Raw genomic sequence first — 22,956 nt, 5'->3', positions numbered from 1 at the left:
TTTCTCTGCTTTCCAGTTTTTACAGACAGAGTAGGTAAAACCGTCTGTGATTCTCACTGCCAAATATTTTGAAATTCAAGAAGGGAAGCTATTTACTGACTCATTTTTGGTCTCATTTTATTTTTATTATTTATTATTTAATATGTTTTTTGGTAAGTTGTCTCAAATTCTTCTTTTGGAATAATGCTGTGTATAAGTAAAGTAAATAAAAGTAAAGTAATTCCTATGAATGAAATTTCTTATGCCCAAATGCAACAGTTTTTTTTTGTTGTTGTTTTGTTTTGTTTTTTTAAGGGCAAGGAAATATAGCACAGGGAGCTTAGCCAGTACTCTGTGATGACCTAGAAGGGTGGGACGGGAGGTGGGTGGGAGGGAGGTCCAAGAGGGTGTGTATGTATATATACATATGTATATATGTATCGGAGAAGGCACTGGCACCCCACTCCAGAACTCTTGCCTGGAAAATCCCATGGACAGAGGAGCCTGGAAGGCTGCAGTCCATGGGGTCGCTGAGGGTCAGACATGACTGAGCGACTTCACTTTCACTTTTCACTTTCATGCATTGGAGAAGGAAATGGCAACCCACTCCAGTGTTCTTGCCTGGAGAATCCCAGGGACGGGGAGCCTGGTGGGCTGCTGTCTATGGGGTCGCACAGCTGATTCATGTTGTCATACAGCAGTAACTAACACAATATTATTAAACCATCATGTGTGTGTGTTAGTCGTTCAGTCATGTCCAACTCTTTGTGACCCTATGGTTTGTAGCCTGCTAGGCTCCCCTGTCCATGGAATTCTCCAGGCAAGAATACTGGAGTGGGTAACCATTCCCTTCTTCAGGGGATCTTCCCGACCCAGGAATCGAACCCAGGTTTTCTGCATTGCAGGCAGACTCTTTACCATCTGAGCCACTGAAGGGCATCCAGGTATGGCTCTGGGCAGAACCTGGAGGGAACACAGTTCTTGAAATAAGGGAAACAAACTTGGTAAGCACCACACTGAGCCAGCCTTTTCCCTGAGGGCACTTCCAAAAGTTCACAGTTGCTTATTTAAAAGAGTAAGAGCAAGCAGGCGAATAGAAAGTGTCTCCCTTACTAGGCTGAAGGGGCAGAGTCTAAGGGCGGCTAGAGTACCAGTAAGTCAGTGGGAAACATTCCATAAGGAAGGAGTAATAGAAAGAAACAAACAAAAGAGATTAATAGTTAAAGGAAAAAAGTCAATAGAAGCAGACCAAGAGATGAGTCCGATGTTTAAATTAGCAGACGAGGATCAAAAATAGATATTATAAATACATGAAGCAATTTACAGGAAAAAGATGGACAGAGTGGGGTAATAGAGTAATATCAACAGAGAAATGTAAACTATAAAATAATGAAATAGAATTTCTAGGACTGAAAAACACAGCATCTGAAATTTAAAGAGCTATTACTGGATTATCTTAACAGGAGATTGGACTTTACATTAGAAGTGATCAGTAAACTTGAAGACAAGTCAATAGAAATTATCTACACAAAAGGACAGAGAGAAAAAATAATTTAAAAAAATGAAGAGAGCCTTGGTAATTATGAGACCATGTCAGTTGGTCTAATGTATGTGTAACTGGAGTGTCAGAAGGAGCCCAGAGAGAGATACTGGGGCAGAAATACATGTTTGAGGAAATAATAGCCATAAATTTGATGAAATATTATTGGGAGGTAGTCAAGATAAATGCCAAAACTGGAGAGTCAAACGCAAGGCTCAAATCAGGACCAAGGAATAAAGTTTTACATGGGCATAAAGACTTAGTGATGGAACAGCAACAACAGCAAAGATTAATAAACATGGATGCATATACAGTGGGGAGGATCTGTTTTTCTCAAAGGCCACCCGTTTCCCCATTTCACTCTCTTAACTCCTTCTGGAAGGCGTTGTTCCCCCTTCTCTGGTTCCATGGTGACAGTGTGTTGAGATGGACTCAGACTTGGGTTCAGATCCTAGCTCTCCTTCTCACTAGGAAATCATTGCAATCTGCATCCTGGAATCATCATTTATTAAATGAAAATAATGATAACTTTTTCACAGGGCAGGTCTCAATGGTATAGACTACGTGCATTTTATAGAGTCACAATGGCCATATCATCGTAGGCACTCAACAAATAATAATTTCTTTCTTCTGCTAAACTGAATCCTCATTGTGGTTAGCTGGCATCACTACCCACCCAGTTAGCCAGGTTAAGGAAATTGTGCTTTATCTTAAGGGCAACAAGAACCATAGAGATGCTTTTCACCAACTGTCCTCCCACCAACTGTACCATACCGTTCCTTCTTGACGAAGTGGAATGATCCAGGCTGACCTGAGCCTCCCTTTAATGTTTTTCTGTTTCTCAGGAAAGATAAGAAGACGGTCTGATTGTACTTCGTGGTTGCAGATTATCTGGGCGGCCTTTCAGGAAAATTCCTTTATCTGGAGTTTCTTTTCCGCCTCCACGTGTCCTACATTTTCTCTTAGGATTCAGCTAGAACTGAAGGCCTTCTGCTGTGTTAATCAGCACCCACTGGCAAATGTCATGTTCATTTGTTCACAGAAATTCCATCAATCTCTCACCCACTGTAGAAGGGAAAACAAATTTGCAAGTGCCTACAGAAGGCATGGCCCATGAACAGACATATCTAGGAAATAGAGTAATACTAAAGGATGCTTCCTAGGAAAACTGAATACTATTTTTTTTTTCTTAAGGCTTTCTCTTCTTTGCCCCGGCGAGCTGTTGAACATATTTGTTAGGCCCTGATAAAATGGACCGCTCACTCTAACCTGGCTTGGTCTCCAGCCTTGTGTTCACCTTCACAGGAAGAGCGTGTTTCTCCTGAATCGGTGCAGCTGTGCATCTGTCATCGATTTTCCTCTAGTCCAGCTAGCAACCACTTGCTTTCCAGCAGCTGGGAGGACCATGATGCTTCCAATGAGCTGGTTTGTGAAGCCTATAGGCTTTCCAGTGCTGACATGGCCAGGGTCATCCTGTCCAGGGCACCACTGCCTCATCAGCCCATTCCTGGGGAGTGGTTGTGGCTCCACTGTCCTTGAAGGGGCCCAGACACACTGTGCACACTCTGAGGAAAGCACATGGTGAGCAGATTCAGAAATCTGTGTAGTGAGGAAAAGATGAAGATGCTTGTAATCAGCTTGCAAGAGGAGGTTCATGGAGTTACCAGAGCCTGCAGATGGCCAAAGGGTTGAAAAGTTGTCCTGAGGAAGAGGGGCTAAATTTGTCCTGTATGACCTCACAGGAGAGCATCAGAGCGAAGGAGGGAGCACTCTAGGGTTTTGGCTCAGTGGAGGAAAGAGCTTCCTAAATGTCGTTAGATCTACAGGGGTGGACTGGACTGCTTCAAGGTTAATGGCAGTTCAACTGTTTGCCATGATGCTGAGGAATGTGTTAATAATATTAATAGCAGGGTCTTGGGACTTCCCTGGTGGTCCAGTGGTTGAGACTTCGCTTTCCAATGCAGGGTTTGCAGGTTCTATCCCTGGTCAGGGACCTAAGAGCCCACATGTCCTGGGGCTAAAAAAAAAACACAACATAAAACAGAAGCAGTATTGTAAAAGATTCAGTGAAGACTTTAAAAATAGTCTGCGTTAAAAAAAAATCTTAAGAAAAAAAATACCAGCAGGGCCTTTAAGCTACGTGAGAGATCAGGTCCCTTACAACCTTGGAATTCTCATTCTTGAATCCTCTTGGTGAATAAAGATCTACTGCTCTTCAGAGGCTATTCCCAGGGTAGAGGGTGAAACACAGCAACGTGTAGAAAGACCTGGGAGCTGCATTCATCATGGAACAGCAGCACAATGTGTCTATATGGACATGTTTTAAATGTGGGAAGAGACTGCAAAGAATACTTAATAAAACTAAAGCAGTATTAGGAATGACGTGGACAGAAGGTAATTAACTGTTACCAAATACTGATAATATCAATCAGATTCTGATTGCTGTATGGTTTCTTGTGTTAAAATTGTATAGTTTTCAAGTAAAAGTTGTGATACGTAAAGCATCTTACTGAATTATTTAATATGATGTGTGTGTGTGTGTTCAGTCTCTCAGTTGAGTCCAACTCTTTGTGACCTCAAGGACTGTAGCCAGCCAGGCTCCTCTGTCCATGGGATTCTCTAGGCAAGAATACTGGAGTGGGTTGCCATGCCCTCCTCCAGGGGATTGAGAAGTTAACAGGCAGGAAGGCCAGGGGTCTCCAAAGGGAGGAAATAGGCTGCAAGTGTCTCTTAAAATTCTTTGTTGCTATGATGACACCTGGTTCCACCTGAACTTAACCTTTCTCAAACCTTGAGCTAACCAATACATTTTTCTTACGGAAGTTTTTTTTTAAGCTGTGTTAATGAAACTATGTATTTGCTTTGGAATTTGCCTTTCTTCAAAATGGTTCCACCTAAGGCTAACTTTTGGCTGATAATAGCTCAACAAACCAGTATTCATATCAATTGTTTTATGGCCGGGGGATGACACACCTCATGCCTTCCTATCTCAAAAATGCATATTGTGGGAGAGGGGCCTGGTGAAACTCCCTCAGCCTTGAGGTGTCTCTCTTATCTGATTAATAACTTTCTAACAGACATAAAACAGCTTGCTAAAACTAGCAGGGGGCACTGTCCACCCCGCTTCTGATGTCTATGTCAGAAGTTTTCTCTGTCCCTTTTTATGCTTTAATAAAACTCTGCTATACGAAAACTCATGGGTGATCAAGCCTGGTCCCTGGTCCCGAAGTTAAATCTTCTTTGAAGACCGTTCACCGTAAGCTATCAGGCCCTTCCCAATCCAAGGATTGAACCTGAGTCTCCTGTGGCTCCTGCATTGCAGGCAGATTCTTTTCCGCTGCACCCGCTGCACCATCTGGCAAGTCCCAAGATTCTTACATGTTACCTACTCATGATTTTAAAGAAGACAAAGAGCAAATTTGAAAGTGTCTGTGATGGAAATTGACTTGAAAGCAGTGGGTGGGGTGAGGGAGCGGGGCTGAGGTACGAGGACAGTTGAAGAGGCAGCAGCTGATCGGGACTAGGATGGTAGGGGCAAAGGGGTGAGGGTGAGGGGCTGGACCCCAGGAAACTGCTGAGGCTGAGGCAAGTGAAAGGGAAGAATAGCAGAGACTCCCAGATTTCCTATGAAGGGTCTAGGAAAATGCCAGTAGCATTAAAACAGAGGCATCGAAACGATGCTGGCTTGCTTGGTCAATTAAGTGTTAGATGTTTTGAATTCAGGATGTCAGGGGGCCTTCCAGGTGGAGATAACGCAGGAGGGAGTTGGAAATGCATCTTTCTAAAGCTTTCTTAGCTGGGTGGTCCGGGGTTAGACCTATGGGTTCAGAGCCATTTCCAAATAGATGATATGTGGTTTGAACCGTATAGAAAAAGCCTGCTTTAAAGGCATAAAAAGGCAAGTGTAAATGTGGACCTTACAGCAAGTTAAAAACAGGCAAAGTGACTTTGTGAGCTTGAGCTGTCAAACTGCAAAGGAGCTGAGGAAGATGGGGAGCCTGTGATCTCAGGAGTAGGAAGGCTGTGTCTCTCTTGCTGTCCTGTCTGACTTTCTGAGATCCCTCTCATGGAGGTAGCTCTGGAAATGACTGGGAACATGGCTGTGTTCTGAGTAATGTCTAACGGTAGGGCAAAGAGCTGGAAGAGAGGAAGCATTTGGATAAAATGTGAAAGAAATATGGATCACAACACATGTACTATTTTTTAAGAGACATAATTTCTGTGTGTTTACTTGGCTGCATCAGGTCTTAGTTACAGCACGCAGGATCTTTCGCTGTGGTGCTTGGACTCTCTACTTGTGGCCCTCAGGATCAGCAGTTGCAAATGCGCAGGCTTACTTGCTGCACAGCATGTGGGATCTTCCCAGACCAGGGATTGAACCCGTGTCCCTGCATCGGCAGGTGGATTCTTTACCCCTGGATCACCAGGGAAGTCCCAAAGATAAAATATTGTTTAAAGAGTCATTTTGTTATATTCTGTAAATGACACCTCTTATGCTCCAAGTATCCAAGGTTCACCTGTCTCAACAGATTTCAAAAGAACACAATAAAGACCATGTTCTCTAAGTGCAAAGCAAAAAATGAAGATACAGTGTAAGAAACAGGCCATATGTTTGAAAGCTAAATTTTATACCCTTAAGTAATCCTGCGTTAGAAGGAAGTAACTTGGAAATTATAAAATATCTAGAAAAGAGCGACGAGGAAAGTACCACATATTTAAGTATGTGGGATGTATCTAAAGCTTTAAAGTTGTTTATCAGAAAATAAGAACACTTGAAAATAAACAGCCCAAGTATTCATATCAAGAAACTAGGGAAGGAACAGACTAAAAGTAAACTGTATAACAAGATAATTGTAAAGAAAGAGCAGATGTAGAAAACTAAAAAAAAGGGGAGGAATCACTGAAAGCCAAATTTTGTTTTGTGATGAGAATGTCTAAAAACAGAAATAGAAATAGGACCACTTGAATAAACTCACGGCAGTGAAGCAATTAAAGTTTTTCCTAATGCCTCCCCTCTCCTCTCCAAAGACACAAGGTCTAGGGGGTTCAGAAAGGTTTATTATAACTCCAAGGACCAAATAAATTTTTCTAATGCAGCGTTAAATAGGAGAAAAAAGAAAAAAATGTTAACAATCCATTTTATGAGGCCAGTATAACCTTGATTCTAATTGTGGACAAGGTCGTACAAGGAAATAAAATTATGACATATTTTCCTTACAAACATAAATGAAAACATTGAAGTAAAATATTCATAAAAGTATTTCTTTCATATTAAAAAGCATTATGAGTAGGTAAGGTTTATTGAAGGATGGTTCAGAAAAACTTATAAATGTGATGTATTACTTTGAGAGATTAAAAGGTTTGGAATCTCTATGATCTTCTCAAAAGGATGCAAGCATTGTTAAAACTCAAAACTTATTCACGGCGTAAAGCTCTTTACAACTCGGAATGGAAGGAAATGTTCCTAACCTGAAAAAGGATATTTGCCGAAAACCTGCAGCAAACCTCATCCTTATTGGAGCATTCTCACTAGCATTAGGATGAAACAAGGCTTTCTCCTGTCACCCCCATTATTCAGCCTTGTGTGGAAGGTCCTAGCCAATGCAATAGGATGAGATAAAAGAAGGACAATAATGATTGGACAGGGAGATACAAAATTGTCATTTGTATGAAGTATTATATAGAAAATCAAAGAGAACATGGAGTAAAACCATTAGAACTAGGAAGAGAATTCTTTAAGTTTTCTGAGTGTATGAAAAGCAAACTAAGATCAGCGGGTTTTATATATCCCAGCTCTAACCAATAAAAAGGTATAATAGAAAGTTTATAGCAGCGACACAAATCGTAAAATACACAGAACTGTATGTAATAAAAATATATAAGACCTTTATGGAGAAAACGATAAGATGGTATTGAAGGACAGCCAAGAAGACCTGAATAAATGGATAGCTGTATTATGTTCATCGACAGAAAGAGTCAAGAATAGCTTTTTTTAAATTTTCTTTTCTTTCTTTTTAAAGTTTTTCCTAATGCCTAATGCCTAAAAAGAAAGAAAAGAAAAGAAAAAAAGAAAATTTTGAAGATGTGTGAGATAAGAAGACTTGCTCTACCAAATTAGTATGCCTCATTAAAATTCAAGTGATTGCAACCCCTGATCTTTCCCTACAAACCATCCCCACCCACACTGTTCTCCACTCAAACCAATAATCTTAGAACCATCCTTGCCTCTCTGTTTCTCTCAAACCCTGCTGTCGGGAAATCCTTTTGGTTCTACAAGATGTATCCCACATCTGATCATGACACATGACTGCTCTCTGGTGTAATCCACCATCATCTCTCACTTGGATCACAGCAGTGGTTTCCTCCCTGCTTCTCTGCTTGGTCCACTCCAGTCTGTTCTCAGCAGAGAACAGCCAGAGTGAACCTCGTGAAACATGAGTTATATAATTTCCCTCTCCTGCTCAAAACGTAGCCATGGTTATCCATTTCATTCAAAGTAAAGTCCAAAGTCCTTACAGTAGCCCCCAAGACCCTGTGTGATCCAGCTTACTGCTGTGTATCTCACTGCTTCTGCCAACTCCACCCATCATCCTGGCGTCTTTCCTGCCACTTCAGACATTGCAGGCATGTTCTTAGTGCCTTTGTGGTGATGCTTTTCTATTCCAAGAACATGGGAGAACATGTTCTTGGAATATGTCCAAGAACATATTCCTATGGCCCAGAAAACTGAATGGGTGACCTCTTCACTGCATTCAAGTCTTTGTTGCAGTTACTACCTCTTTGAGGTTCACCCCAAAACCTTATTTAACATTGCACCTTCTCCAGCACTCCTGATCCATCTGACCCTGTTCAACTTTTCTTTTTTTAAAAAAATAGCTCCTTACCTCTAACTTGCCATATCACATGCTTATTTATTATTTATACTGTATATTGTCTGTCTTTTGCCACCAGAGTATAAGCACTGTAAAAGTTAGGCTCTTTGTTTTATTCATTCATGTACTCCAAGTGCCTAGAGTACTTCTTGACACCTGGTGGGCAATGAATAAATATTTGTTGAATACATGAACGAAGACCAGTGTGTTATTTGTACAGAGTCGGTCGTGTCCGACTCTGTGCAACCCCATAGACGGCAGCCCACCAGGCTCCTGTGTCCCTGGGATTCTCCAGGCAAGAATACTGGAGTGGGTTGCCATTCCCTTCTCCAATGCATGAAAGTGAAAACTGAAAGTGAAGTCGCTCAGTCGTGTTCAACCCTCAGCGACCCCATGGACTGCCGCCTACCAGGCTCCTCCGTCCGTGGGATTTTCCAGGCAAGAGTACTGGAGTGGGTTGCTCATGCCTTCTCCTAATAGACAAATGAGTGGAACATAATATATAGCCCAGAACAGGATCACTCAAAATGATATAGGATAGAGATGAGATTAGAGATAAATGAGGAAATAATAGATTATTTAATAAATAATAATTTATTTTGGATACTTGGTTATCCATATAGATGGATGCAGTTCCAAGAGGGAAGTTTATAGTGATGAGTGCCTACATTGAAGGAAAAGAGAGATCTCAAGTAAACAGCCTTACTTTACACCTTAAGGATTTAGAAAAAGAATACTCTAAGACCAAAGTTATCAGAAGGAAGGAAATAATAAAGATCAGAGCAGAAGTAAATGAAATCGAGAGTAGAAAGACAACAGAAAAAAATAATTGAAACAAAGGGTTGGTTTCTTGAAAGAGAAAAGAAAATTGACAAACCTTTAGCTAGACTAACCAAGAATAAAGGAGAGAGGGTTCAAATAAACAAAACTCTAAATGAAAGAGGAGACATTACAACTGATACCATAGGTATGGAGAAAAGGGAACCCTAGGGCACTGTTGGTGGGAATATAAATTGGTATAGCCATTATGGAAAGCAGTGTGGAAGTTCCTCAGAAATTAGAACTAGAACTACCATATAATCAACTAGTCCCACTTCTGAGTTATATATCTGAAGAAAACGAAATCACTGTCTTAAAGAGATATCTCTACTCCCATGTTCATTTCAGCATTATCCATGGTAGCCAACAGATGGAGACAACCTAAGTGGCTATCAACAGATTAATGGATAAAATGGTGTGTTGTTGCTGCTGGTGCTAAGTCACTTCAGTCGTGTCTGACTCTGTGTGACCCCACAGACGGCAGCCCACCAGGCTCCCCCATCCCTGGGATTCTCCAGGCGTGTTATTGATGTGTGTGTAAATATATACACACACATAATGGAATAATTACTATAATAATAATGATAAAAACCATAAAAAGCCACTAAAAACAGGAATTCTGCCATTTGTGACAACACGCTAGAACTTTCAGGCATTATCCTAAATGAAATAAGTCGTACAGAGGAAGACAAATACTGTATCATTTCACTTACATTGGAATCTAAAGAAACCGCCACATTCATCAGAACACAGAGTAGAATGGTGGTTTCCAGAGTCTGTGTGTGGGGGATAAAAAATTCTAGTGATGAGTAAATTCTGGGGATCTAATATTCCCCATGGTGACTATAGCTAATAATACTATATAATTGAAAGTTGCTAAGAGAGTGTTTTACATATTCTCACTACAAAAAATTGGAATCGTGTGAGGTGATAAATGCGTTAACTAACCTTATTGCTTTAATTATTTCACAGTATGTTTGTGTGTCAAGTACGTCATGACATTCTTTACAGTAAACTTACATGTCATATGTCAATCGTATACCAATAAAGCTGGAAAAACTTTTAAAAAGTTAAAAACATACCATAGTACCACCCATAGTTTTGCCAAAGGATGAAATCTGAGTGTGGATCACACCTCTGGATCCAGCAGCAAATTTGCAGGAAATATTAAGGATAGAGGAACAGGTTGACTTGCACCAGGAGAATGCAATTGGCAAAATCTACACTGTGGGAAATTCTGCAGGTCAAGTGGCTTGAGTTTTCTTCAGTGGATAAAGGATTAGAATGGAGTGGGAGCCTGTCCACTGAAAGAATTTTAAAGACATAATCAGATTTTTTAAATGAGTAGGACCAAACTGTAGTATCAGGATGGATACCTTGAATGATAAAATGGTAAAAGAAGCATCAATAAGTAAACACTATAAAATTCAGACAGTGGTTAGCCTTGGGGGAAGAAAGAGAGTTGTGATTGGGGTGTGATGTACGGAGGGTTTCCTGGGGTGGATGGCAAATTCTAAATTTTGAGCTGGGTGGTGGTTACCAGACTGTTCGAGTATAACAACACGCTGAGTTGTGCATATGTTGTATGTGGGTTTTCTGTATCTGGTTTATTTATAATAAAAGGTTAAAATATAAAATATTTTAAATAAAACATATTTTAGATGATGTTCGTGTTGCTTACTAGACCCATAAATTCTGAGACATTCTGCCATAAATAAACCTCTCTTTGTTTAAACACATACATACTCAAAGGCAAATAAAAGAATGCTTAGGTTATACTGGAAGCCACTAGATAAAACATCTGATTGCTTCAAGGAGTTTTATTCTTACAGCCACCCCCATCCTAAGTTAAATACCTTTACAGAAATATCAACCTTGGTTATATACCCTGGGACATTATTTCAGCCACGCCCCTCTTGGAGACCTTTTCCCAGATGGAGCTAGTTCATTCTCCTTGCTATCAGAGTTCTTTTCTTGATCCCCAGTAAACGTAAAGGGGGGTGGGTAAATATTTCTCTACCTTCAGTAGATTTTTGTTTGGTCGTTTTAAGTTTTATGAATCTATATCATGAGGATGTAGTGAAGACATAGGAGATTTAGACTCTGGGGGCATAGACAGTAGGACTGTAGACGATGATCAGGGTAAGCTGGCTGCTAAAACAACCTGTTATAGACCCTGTGTGGGCTTCCCTGGTGGCTCAGTGGTAAAGAATCCGCCCGCAGTGTGGGAGACATGGGTTCGATCCCTGTTCCGGGAAGATTTCCTGGAGAAGGGAATGGCAACCCACTCCAGTATTCTTGCCTGGAGAACCCCATGGAGCCTGGAGGGCTACAGTCCGTGGGGTCACCAAAGAGCTGGACACGACCTAGCGACTAGACACCAGCACCATACCATGTGTGGAGAATACTGAAGGCGTGCAGTACTCTTTCGTACCATCACGCTTAGTCACTGTGAGACACAGAAATATTTTCTTCAGCAACTCCTACAGACTACTAAACTTCGGAGGCTCAGGTGCCTTCAGCTTGCACACTGCCCATCTCCTGGATGGCTTTGTGGCCTTTTCTGTGCAGTGGTACTGCCCAGCTCCTTTTTCACCCGTCTTTCTCCAGAGATTCCCTGTCGTCATTCCCGTGACCCATCATTTTATGTGTCAACTTGACCTGGCTCTGGGATGCCCAGAAAACCTGTGAAACGTCATTTCTGGATGTGTCCATGAGAGTTTCTGCAAGAGCTTAGCATTTGAGTCAGTACATGGAATAGATCAACCTCACCAGCGTGAGTGGGCATCATCCGGTCCATTGAGGGGCTGCATAGAACAAAGCAGGAGACGGAGGGTGAATTCACTCTGTCTGAGCTGGGACACCCATCTCCTCCTGCCCTCAAACATCAGTGCTCTGGTTATCAGCCTTCAAACTTAGACTGGGATTCACATCATTGGATTCCCTGACTCTCAGACTTTCAGGTTTGGACTAAGATTATGCCTTTCCTGGGCCTCCAGCTTGCAGACTGTAGCTCATGGGACGTCCTTGCCTCCATAACTTAGGATCAAATTCCTCATAATGAATCTCTCTATATAGATCTGTTTAAATCCTGTTGGTTCTGTTTCTTCAGAAAACTCTGACTAATATAGTCCCCTCATCTCAGGAATGCAATGAAATAAAATTAATAGTGAATTCTTGTTCCAGAGACTTGAGGATGGTCAGTTTTTAGGAATACTCAGTAAATACCTAGTCATATTCACTCCTGCATTGTAGGCAGATTCTTTACCATCTGAACCACCAAGGAAGCCCAATTACATTCACTAGTAGCAAACAATTCACTTGTAAACAGAAAAAAATGATATTTAGTGGCATGTAACTCGAACAATGCAGATGCTTATTTTTTTCTTTGAATTGTTTGCTTTCCTTTTTAAAAGGTATGTATTTTTGTTTTTAAAGTAATGTGAACCTATTATATAAGAACTTGAAAAAAAAATTGTGTATTCTCACCACTGTAATATAATCATGATTATGATTTTATGTATTTCTTTCTAGTCTATTTTGGTATGAATATTTTTTCATAGTTATAATAAGAACACGCCTATAATTGTCTTACTCCCTTTTAAATTTAGCTTTGGGTTAATTATGATGCAGTTATATACATATTTCCATATTGCATTGTTACCACAACAGTAACTTTTTACTGCGTTAAATTTCATCATTTGGCTCTATCATATTTTTTAACTTAGCCTATTTTCGGTTAGTATGTTTCCCATCACATTTGAGCAAGTGTATTTTTGTATAATGTATAACATCATGCACATTTGGTTTTGGTTGTTGTTGCTCTGAATTCTTAAAGTAGAATATTAACAAGTGTCAAGAATTTCACTAAACTTATAATTTTTCTTTTAGCTCTGTCATCAAATCTAACAGATCTAGTGATTGTTAAAGCAGGAGGCATATATTAATTTGATAACTGTTGTTCTACCCAATATTTTAATTATATATGACTTAATAAAGCCAGGTAAACTTGAGTAAGGCAGTAATCTTGTTTACGTCTAGAAATTGACCACAGAATAGTTGTGGAAGTTTAGAAATTCATGGTAGAAAAAGGAAGGTTCTTTATCTGGAGACAAGGAAATGTAATACAACATTTTAGATGAGTGTAAGTATGTGCATTCTTGGGAGGTAGGTCTTAGTTTTCATCATATATTCAAAGGAATCTAATACCTAACCACTGGTGTGAGCACATGTGTGCTAATTGAATGGAAAACAACTTTTGTGCCTTTATTTGTTACTCTCTTTCCCTGCCTTCCTCTGTCTCTTTCTTTCTTTATCATATTCAGTAATTGAACTCAGAAAAATGTTCTTTTTGGTGAGCAGTGATTTATCACATGAAAATTTCTAATGAATTAAAAAAAATTTCAAACTGAACACATGTGTGAAATTGTTAATCAAATACTGTGTCAATCTGTTTTGATCTGGGGGATGTTTTCCCATTTAAATCAGTAATTTAGTGTTACCTTCCTTTGTTAGAATTTTTAAAGAAAGCCTGACCAGGATACTGATCATTAAATAAATTTCTACTGTTCCTACAACTTATTATGTTTTGACAAGTCCATAATGAACGGAGTGTGGAAATCATTCATCAAATCCAGTTATCCTTTTGCTATATTATTTCAAAAGGTATAACTTTACAAACTATTAAAATTTGAGGTTTTTTTTAAAAGTTTTTACACAACTAAAGCAAAGAGGATGAGATGATTAGAAAGCATCACTGACTCAATGGACATGAATTTGAACAGACTTGGGGAGATAGTGGAGGACAGAGGAGCCCGGCATGCTGCAGTGCATGGGGTCAAAAAGAGTGAGACATAATGACTGAACAACAATAACAAAAGCAAATAGACATTCTGTGAAAACAACCTTAAATTAAATTCTTTATAGACATTAAAAACTCTACTTCTTTAAAAGATAAAATCTTACTCATGTTTGATTACCAGATAACAAGAAGAACTTTTTCCTAGTGTGACAGAACTTCTGATATGCAATGACTGCCTTGTTTTTAATAAAGGACTAACCAGTATCATGTTTTTCTTAGGAATGGGCTGTTTCTGGGGAGCTGAAAGGAAATTCTGGACCCTGAAAGGTGTATATTCAACTCAAGTTGGTTATGCAGGAGGCTATACTCCCAATCCTACTTACAAAGAAGTCTGCTCAGGTAGGAAGACTTTCCGGACTTGTCCCTGCTGGCAGGTGACAGGATCTTCAAAATGGAAATATATTTGGCAAAACTAATACAATTATGTAAAGTTTAAAAATAAAATTTAAAAAAAAAGGTAAAAAAAACCAAAAAAACAAAATGGAAATAAATTTTTTGTGTGTTTTTTTCAGTTTTCTCTTGCCCATTTCTATAAATATAGTTGCTGACCTTTCACTTTTTATATTCAGAAAACAATAGACTTCCTACAGAACGTGCCATGTAGCTTTTCTTGCAGAAAAATCACCCTGAAACGTAATCTCTAAAATGATCATTTGTTACCTTATGATTCTGTGGGTCAGCAATTTAGACTACGTTCAGCTGGATGGTTCTTCTGCTGATTTCATCTGGGTTCATTCATGGGACTGCAGTCGACTGTTGGGTTCCCTGGGTGCTGATTGGTCATCAGTGGCTTCATCATATATTGGGCAATTTCTGCTGCCATCACCTCTTCTTGCCTAGGGTAACGAGGATGATGAGCATATCTTCAGCACCCTGGCCTGGGTAAATTCACGCGATAGTGGACGCAGAGTAAGAGAGAACAAGCGCCATTCTGCCAGTACTTTTCAAGTTTCTGTGTCACATTTACTATGGTCCCATTGACCACAGCAGGTCACATGGTCTAGCCTGGAGTCTGTGTGTTTACAGGGTGATGTGAAGAAATTGGGACCGTTACCGCATCATTCTATCACCTGGGACAAGAATGTCATCTACCAGACTTCTTTCTTGAGGGAAAAACATGAAAAATCAGGCTATACTGAGGGAAAGGCAAACTGTGGCTTGCAGGCTAAATTCTGCCTGCTGTCTGTTTATATAAGTAAAATCTTTTTGAAACACAGTCGTTTGCTCTTTGTTTATGTTATCTGTGAATGTTTTCATGCCACAGTCTCAGAGTTGAGTGGATGCCTCTGAGACTGTATGGCCTCTGAAACCTAAAATGTTTATGATCTCGACCTTTACAGAAAAATATTTGCTGACCTGGATAGGCAGATGCTTCCATGACATCCTCTATCTCAATTACCAAATCGTCTTTCTGGAATTTGTTTTGTTTTATTGTTTCTGGCCTTTGAAGATTTTTTGTCTTTCTGCCAGCTCCAGGAGCATTTAAAACGTATTATTTTTCTATTTTAAAACTTTATTTTTCATTTTTAAAATAAAAGTAGTATATATTTAAGATGTAAAACGTGATACTTTGGTATACGTAGTGAAGTTATTCTAATAATCAAGCTAATTAACATACCCATCTCCTCACAAACTTTTTTTAATGTGTGATGAAAGCACCTTTGATCTATTCTCTTAGAGGATTCCAAGTATATAACACTGTATTAAGTATAGTCACCACACTGTACATTGCATCTCTAGAACTAATTTGTTTTACATGAAGGAAAGTTTGTACGCTTTGACCAACATCTCCCCATTTCCCTGGTAACCACCATTCTACTCTGCTTCTGTGAGTTCAGTTTTTTTTAGATTCCACTTCTGAGTGAAATCGTATAGTATTTTTTTCTGTGTCTAGCTTATTTTGCTTAGCATAATGTCCTGCAGGTTCATCCATGTTATTGCACATGGCAGGATTTCCTTCATTTTTAGGCTGAATTATGTTCCATTGTGTATGTGGCACGTCTTCTTTTTCCCTTCACTGACAAATACTTAAGATTGTTTCCATACCTTGTCCATTTCAAATAATGCTGCAGTGAGCATGGGAACCCAGATGTCTCTTTAAGACATGGATTTCTCTATCTTTGTATATATACCCAGAAGAGAGGTCATTGAATCGTATAACGGTTCTGTTTTTAATTTTTTGAGGCACATCTATACTGTAAAACACATTTTTTAAAAGAATATTTTATTTACTATCTTAAACAGTTCTTAATAGAGAGAGTTTATCTAGCATATAGTCCATCACATTGACAGAAGTACGATTTTTAAAAATATGTAAATAGTTTTATTGTTTAAAAATAAAGGTTCACATTGGTGTTATCTGTGGAGGGCCCTCTCAGCTCTTTAAGGGCACTGAGGATGAGGCAGGGAGGAACTGGAGTGTAGGAATTTGTTCAATAATGAGCATGTTGATGTGTTTGCTACAATATGAATTCTGGTTTTGATGTGAGATTTGAACTGTGCAACTATGAAATTATCATAAAAATATTCCTATTCTTATTTTTCTTCCTTCTGGAGAAGAAGTGAAATATTCTGATTGATGTTGAGAATGTAGTATATCAGACAAATTTGTTAATGGTTAATCTTCTTTTTCCCTTTGCTTCTGTTTCAAAATGAAACAGCTTATGCAGAACTATAAATAGAGAGATTCAGATGAACCCTGGAGATTGCCCAGGTGTATCCTCTTAAGTCTTAGGAATGGAAATGAATATATTCCTTCCTATAATTGCAGACACAACTTAATAGCTTAAGAGAAAAGGTTGCTAAGATAACATCCAGATATCTTCTGCTTATATTGTTACTCTCTACCAGCAAAATGTTAATCATCAGTTAGAATATTGTGGTTGCTGTTTGCTCAGACTCTCTCCAATTAAGTTCTTCACCATAAGGAGAACAACATGATAATTGCCCTTTGTTGAGTTCCTACTGTGTGCCAGACACCATTAAGTAGCTTGTGCTCAGTCATATCCAACTCCTTGTGACCCCATGGACTGTAGCCCTCCAGGGTCCTCTGTCCATGGGATTTCCCAGGCAAGAATCCTGGAGTGGGCTGCCATTTCCTTCTCCAGGGGTCTTCCCGACCCAGGATTGAACCCGTATCTCCTGAGTCTCCTGCATGGCAGGCAGGTTCTTTACCCTTGAGCCACTGACCAAACATTGTACAAGAGCTTTTTTCATCTTTGCTTTTTTTTCCATCCAGTCTTTCAAACAGCCCCATGAAGGGTCTCAGTTTCTGTTTTTCACAAAGGGAGTGTTGAGGCTCAGAGAAAATAAGTGACTTAGCCAGGGTCATAACTCCCAACCTTTAGCTCTCAGCTCAAAACTGATGCCATTGACCATGGTATAAGTCACCCAGCTGTCATCATGGCCCAGCCATTTCCCATCCACCTATTCATGCTTCCCTTCTTCCCACGTTTTCTTTCATGTATACTTTTGAACCTTTTGGTATGCTTTTTCATGATTACTGTAAGGAAAATAGCAAGCAGTCTTCTGGGTCTTGGTGATGTTTGCAAGGAAAAAAATCCCTTTTAAGATATAGTTCATGCCGACATCTGGCATGTTACAGAGGCCTGCAGCAATGGTGAAATACAGAAATCACGGAGGTTGGTAAAGAACTCTCTATTTGATGTGAACACTACCTGCTAAGTTAGTGGTGGCATCCGGAAGCATGGTTGTCATGGAAACTTGCTCCTGATTGGGCAAAGATAGTTACAGGGTTTTTTCCAGACACAGAGGGAGAGATGATTTCTTTCCCCAGGCTTTTTGTTGTTGTTGTTGCTGCTGTTGTTGTTCTGATCATGAAAGAGAAAAACAAAAATGCATAGAGAGGCTGTGATGGAAAGGTCCGTCTGGCCCAGAAGTGATGGAGCCTTCAGATTTGTGGGAATAGCAGTGAAGGAGAACAAGCAAGCTCCCCAGCTAGCGTAATTATGGTAACCAGCTAATTAAAGGTTTTTGACCAAGGAGAGGGATGGGGGAAACAGAGAACAGGCTGTACTGGTTGGGCCTCCCCGCTGGGGCCTGGGGTGCTCAAAGCCTTCTTGAACAAGTCAGCCCTGGGTGGGTCTGCCTTGCAGGAGAGAAAACCCCAGGCTCTGATAAGATGTATAATCATTGCTGAGGTTTCATGTGAGAGAAATACTAGTCTGTGCTCTGGTATTTGCATTTATTTCAAATTGCTTACTCTTGTGTTTGCAGTTAGGCTTGGAAGACATTGGTCACAACCAGGAGTCTTTTTAAAGATATTCCTTCCTTCCTTCCTCCCTCTCTTTCTTCTTTCCTTCCAGAAAAGAAGCCTAAGGACCTGGATTGTTTGCCAACCTCCTTCCCTCACAGAGAAGGACACCTGAGTCTGAGGTGCCATTGGATTTCTTGGGGCAGGTTCCAGAATTACAGGGCTCACACTCAGGAAGGGGTTCTCAAAACCCATGAAATTAGCTCTTATTCCCTTCTGCCATGAACGATCACCTTGGAGGTGCTTCCAGCAGTCAGAGCTTGTGTCCGAGCTTCCACGAGTATTGTCTTGATGAACAGATCAGTGATCACAAACCATGGAACCAGAACCACTTTATGAAGTTGGTCATGCCCACTTGCTAGTGGGTATGCATGTGAGTGTGAAAGCAAGTATGTACCCAGACAGGCTGTATATTAATGTCTGACCAGTGGATTTCTATGTGGTTATTGATGGGCCAGCAATTCAGAAACCTGAACTGGAGTTGTGCCTCGGCACGTGGAAAAGACCTGTGCCTTCTAGTAAGAGCCAGGAGAGGAGGCGGCCCCCATGAGGCCATTCGTTAATGATTCCCCAGCGGGTCTGTTACGTGTTGGGTGATGTGTGTGCATCTAAAGCCTGACACACGTAGAAGATCCTTGGGGAAAACAGTTCCTCGGGCGTTTGCAAAGTTGCCTTTTAGGAATGAAATAAACCTGTAACGCATCAGAGCTGAGATAGGCAGTCTCTTAGAAGAGAGCTCGGCTTCTGGCTCTTCAGGACCTCCGAGTAACCTGGAAAAGGGGAGGTCCTGCTGCCTCCCACCCCACATAGGTTGCTCCGTAAGGTTTGGCTGAAGGAAATGGCAACCCACTCCAGTGTTCTTGCCTGGAGAATCCCAGGGACGGGGGAGCCTGGTGGGCTGCCGTCTATGGGGCCGCACAGAGTCGGACACGACTGAAGCAACTTAACAGCAGCAGGTTCCCAGAGCCTGAGGCCATGACACTTTTAAGTTCTATCACTAACTGCACTTGATCTGATCAGCACTCTGTAGAAACTTCTCATCTTTTGTCCTCCTAGGGAGGTTATTTACAGGAAGAAAGAGCAAGGAGACAAGGCCAGCCAGATAGTTCTAACGCTCATTTCCAATTCAGTAAGATGCTATCCTGAGACGTATGTGTCAGTCTGTTGTGAGTTTAGTCTACACAGGTCATTCTCTCTGTGTTGGATTAACCTTGTTAAATTCAGTGTAGAAATGGAATTTGGCCTTCGAAGCTGAGAGTCGGGAGCCTGGTCACCATGATTTTCCAAAGGCTGTGGTCTTTGCATTTCCTTACAGATCCCCTGTCCCTCACACGTGTCCATCATTTCATTTAAACCTGATTTAAGAGTGACCACCCTCCTGTAATAGGCACTTAAACTTCCCTTTCTCAGATTCATCAGTTGGCACTGGAGCTCAGAGACTGAGAAACTTGCATCTGCCAGGTGGTTTTTTTTAAAATCTGTATTTATTTGTTTTATTTGTCTTTATTTGGCTGCACCAGGTCTTAGTTGTGCCCCTCAGGATCTTTAGTTGTGGCATGTGGGAGTTCAGTTCCCTGACTTGGGATCGAACCCTGCTGCCCAGAATTGGAAGTGTAGAGTCTTAGCCACTGGACCACCAAGGAAGTCCTTGCTGGGTATTTTAAGCCTGAATTCTGAGTCCTCTGCGAGCTGGCCACCACCAGCTCCTGCACCAAGAATCCAGTCTCAGCTGGGATGCAGGGTAGCATTGCTCACAGCCACTGTTAGGCTGCTGTTGCTCATTTGTCTGATCCCCATCCTTCTGTTCCTAAAATGATTTCCAAGGATTCATTCATTCACATGGTGTTCCTTAACAGCTGACTATATGCCTGGCACTGGAGAACCCGTAAAAGCCTGGGAGGGCACAGCCGGGAGGAGCCTCAATTTCATGTAGGCTTTCTTGTATGAATTAAATTCACCATTGATTGGGAATGTACCATATATGCAAGACATTGTATTAGGTACTCTGTATCATTGTATGTGAAACAGAGTTGAAAAATGCTAGTACCTGTCTGCCAGAATTCTTTCTCTGTAGTCAGATGAAAGCTTGATCTTTCACATTTAAAGAGTTGTGCTGACCCTGGTTGTAGACACACACACATACACAAATACACACATGCATACTCACACAGATCGCACACTTGTTATGCAAACCAACTGATTAACTGGCATGCTGTTGCTTTCCTACATTGATTTTAGAAGTAATTGAGCCATTCAGTGTCTTGAATACCCTGATAGAGAATTATCCTTACATTTTATAATCACGACGACACAGATGAAAATATGAAAAGACATTCTGCCATGGATAAGCATTCTGGGTTAATTTCAGTGCATTAGCCTAATACACAAATAACCCCATTTCTGGCAAGAAAACCCAGGATGTTCATTCACTGGGTAATATCTTTTCGTATTTTGCTTACAGATGTTCAGAACAATTCCATGTTCATTAGTCTATTCAAAAGCTTTTAGAAATCTGCACAGCCAAGTGGCACCAAACCCAGAAGCATGAAAGAGGCTGTACAACTTTCTCTCATAAGGGAGATCTACACAGTCACCACGGAAACTCAAAGGCCCAGACATTTTTCTTTATCATCAGAAGACTCTGGTGGATTTTCACGCGGTGCATTTGGTAGAAGTCTTGAGCAGGTGCTAGGGCTTGGGAGGAGCAGAGATTGGGAGGGTCCTGTCACCTCCCACTGCGATGTCCATGCCAAGGCCATATTACTCTTTATCCTCAAAGAGTTGCCTTTCTTATAAAATGGGGGGTATTGCTGATCTATGAAGCCCATAGAGTTATGGTGAGGTTCTTATTTGAAAATCAAATCATGTCATATTGGGAGTAGCAAATCCAGGACATACGCTTTCTGTGACTCCAGCTCTTGGGCATATTAAAGATAAAAGCAGTGGGTCAGGAAGCGTCGCTTGGCAGGGTCATGGGCTCAGCACACGGAATGTGCTCATGACACAACAAACAAAAGCCGATGTTTTCTTTTCCTCTTCTGTGTTCTCAGGAGGTCATATCCAACCCCCTCTCCACATGCAAATCCTAGTTTCCTCCATGCTTAAGAGCTCTAACAAAGCACTGAGTAATTTTCCCACTAATAGAAGAAACTCAATATACTTTTTTAGTTCGACTTGATTTCTGAAGTGTTTGGGTGGATGTACATGTCTGTGTATCTTGCGTGAGATTAATGACCCCATTCTTTTCCAAAGTAGTAATGAGTTCTGTTATTAGCAGATTTTACCAAGCAACATAAAACTCTTTCTTAATTCCTTGCAGACTACATTAAAGCTCTCTTTAGTGCATAGTTAAGTCTTATTGTACTCTTTTCAGTGTCAGTCAAGGTAAATTACTAAGTTATTGACATGTCCCTGAAAATGCAAGAATTCTGCTCTTCAAGTTCTTGCTATAAGCAATTTGATCACTTTCTGCTCCTTTTATATTAGACGTAATATTAACCTTGAACTTGTAGTAGGCAGGATGAAAATGCTTACCTCTCTCAAACCACCAGGCAGAAAGCAAACCCTGAGGTTGGGGTCCTGTGATTCCTAGTTATAACCCCTAGGACCAAATACAGGCTGTCCATTCATCATGGCCTTTTAAGTGAGGATGGGAATCAAGATTTCAGAATGGATGTGGCTGTTGAGTTTGAAAATGTTAAGATTTCGAGAGATCATTATTTTTTGTCAACTAAGTCCTGGTTATCATTTCAGTGAAGCTAGATTTTGTTTTTTAAAAAAATCGAGCGCTGGGATTTTTTTACCAGTCAGTTCGTATGTTCTGAGACCTGGATGCTCTCAGGGCTGAGTCTAGGAGCAGCCAGGAGCAGAGCTGAGGGTGTGACAGCAAAGCCCACCAGAGCCTCTCCTGTTAACCTGTATGCTGGCATCTCTCATTTCCCTCAGCCTCGGAACAAAAAGGGAAATCATCCGACCAGTGGGTGTTACTGCCTCGCCCTCTTTCAGAGCTTCCCTAGGTCTGGTTTCCAGTCTGGGCTGTGGACCTGCAGGGCCTGTGGAGTTGGGAACTGTCTGCAAATTGATTTTGTCCACCAACCAGTCCCGAAGGCCCGACGAACCCTCTCTCTCACGTCTACTCCTGATCTTCAGTCTGTAAGAGAGATGACATTGTGAAGATGAATGACACATTCGTGCACTCTTACTGAACTCAGAGAAGCTTTTGGTCCTCACAGTATGCTCTTCACCCCTGGCTTCCAGAACCAGAGCGCCTGTACCTGGGCAGAGGCTTGACAAAGTCACGTGGTCTCTCACACTCACACAGCCGTGGAGCCACCATGCTAACAGGCTGTCCAGAGTTCCCAGGGTTGGAACACAGTAGACTTGAGCACCCTTTGCTAGAGATATTTCGAGTTTGCTACAATAATTCAATCCAGCAATTAGGCATCACAGAGGAGGAGGAAGATATTTCTATAGCTTCAAAGAGCTGACAGCTGGCAAGCACCAAAACAGGAGGCAACACAAGACCTCGGCTCCTCAGGCTCATGACCTTCCCTCCTTGCTGTGTTTAGTGGCCGAGGACACCTCTGTATTATTTTCTGTTGTTTGTCATTTA

The 22,956-nt window shown here is 40.9% G+C and overlaps 1 protein-coding gene across 4 annotated transcripts in view; it reads left to right on the top strand.

Moving 5' to 3' along the window:
- MSRA (methionine sulfoxide reductase A) overlaps nucleotides 1–22,956 on the top strand; it is a 387,551-nt gene that overhangs the window by 172,641 nt on the left and 191,954 nt on the right. For 3 of the 4 annotated variants that reach the window (XM_086414754.1, XM_086414755.1, XM_086414753.1), the window contains exon 3: nucleotides 14,291–14,410. The exons of the other annotated variant lie outside the window; for it this stretch is intronic. In XM_086414754.1, coding sequence (XP_086270880.1) covers nucleotides 14,291–14,410 — 120 coding nt within the window. The remainder of the gene's footprint in view (nucleotides 1–14,290; nucleotides 14,411–22,956) is intronic. 4 annotated transcript variants of the gene reach the window in all.

This window comes from Bos grunniens, chromosome 8 (assembly GCF_055505025.1).
Source record: "Bos grunniens cultivar Pamir isolate PY7600 chromosome 8, Bosgru_T2T1.0, whole genome shotgun sequence".
Taxonomy (NCBI): Eukaryota; Metazoa; Chordata; class Mammalia; order Artiodactyla; family Bovidae; genus Bos; species Bos grunniens.
Note: the sequence above shows the minus strand (reverse complement) of the source record. Positions and strands in the feature narration are given on the sequence as shown.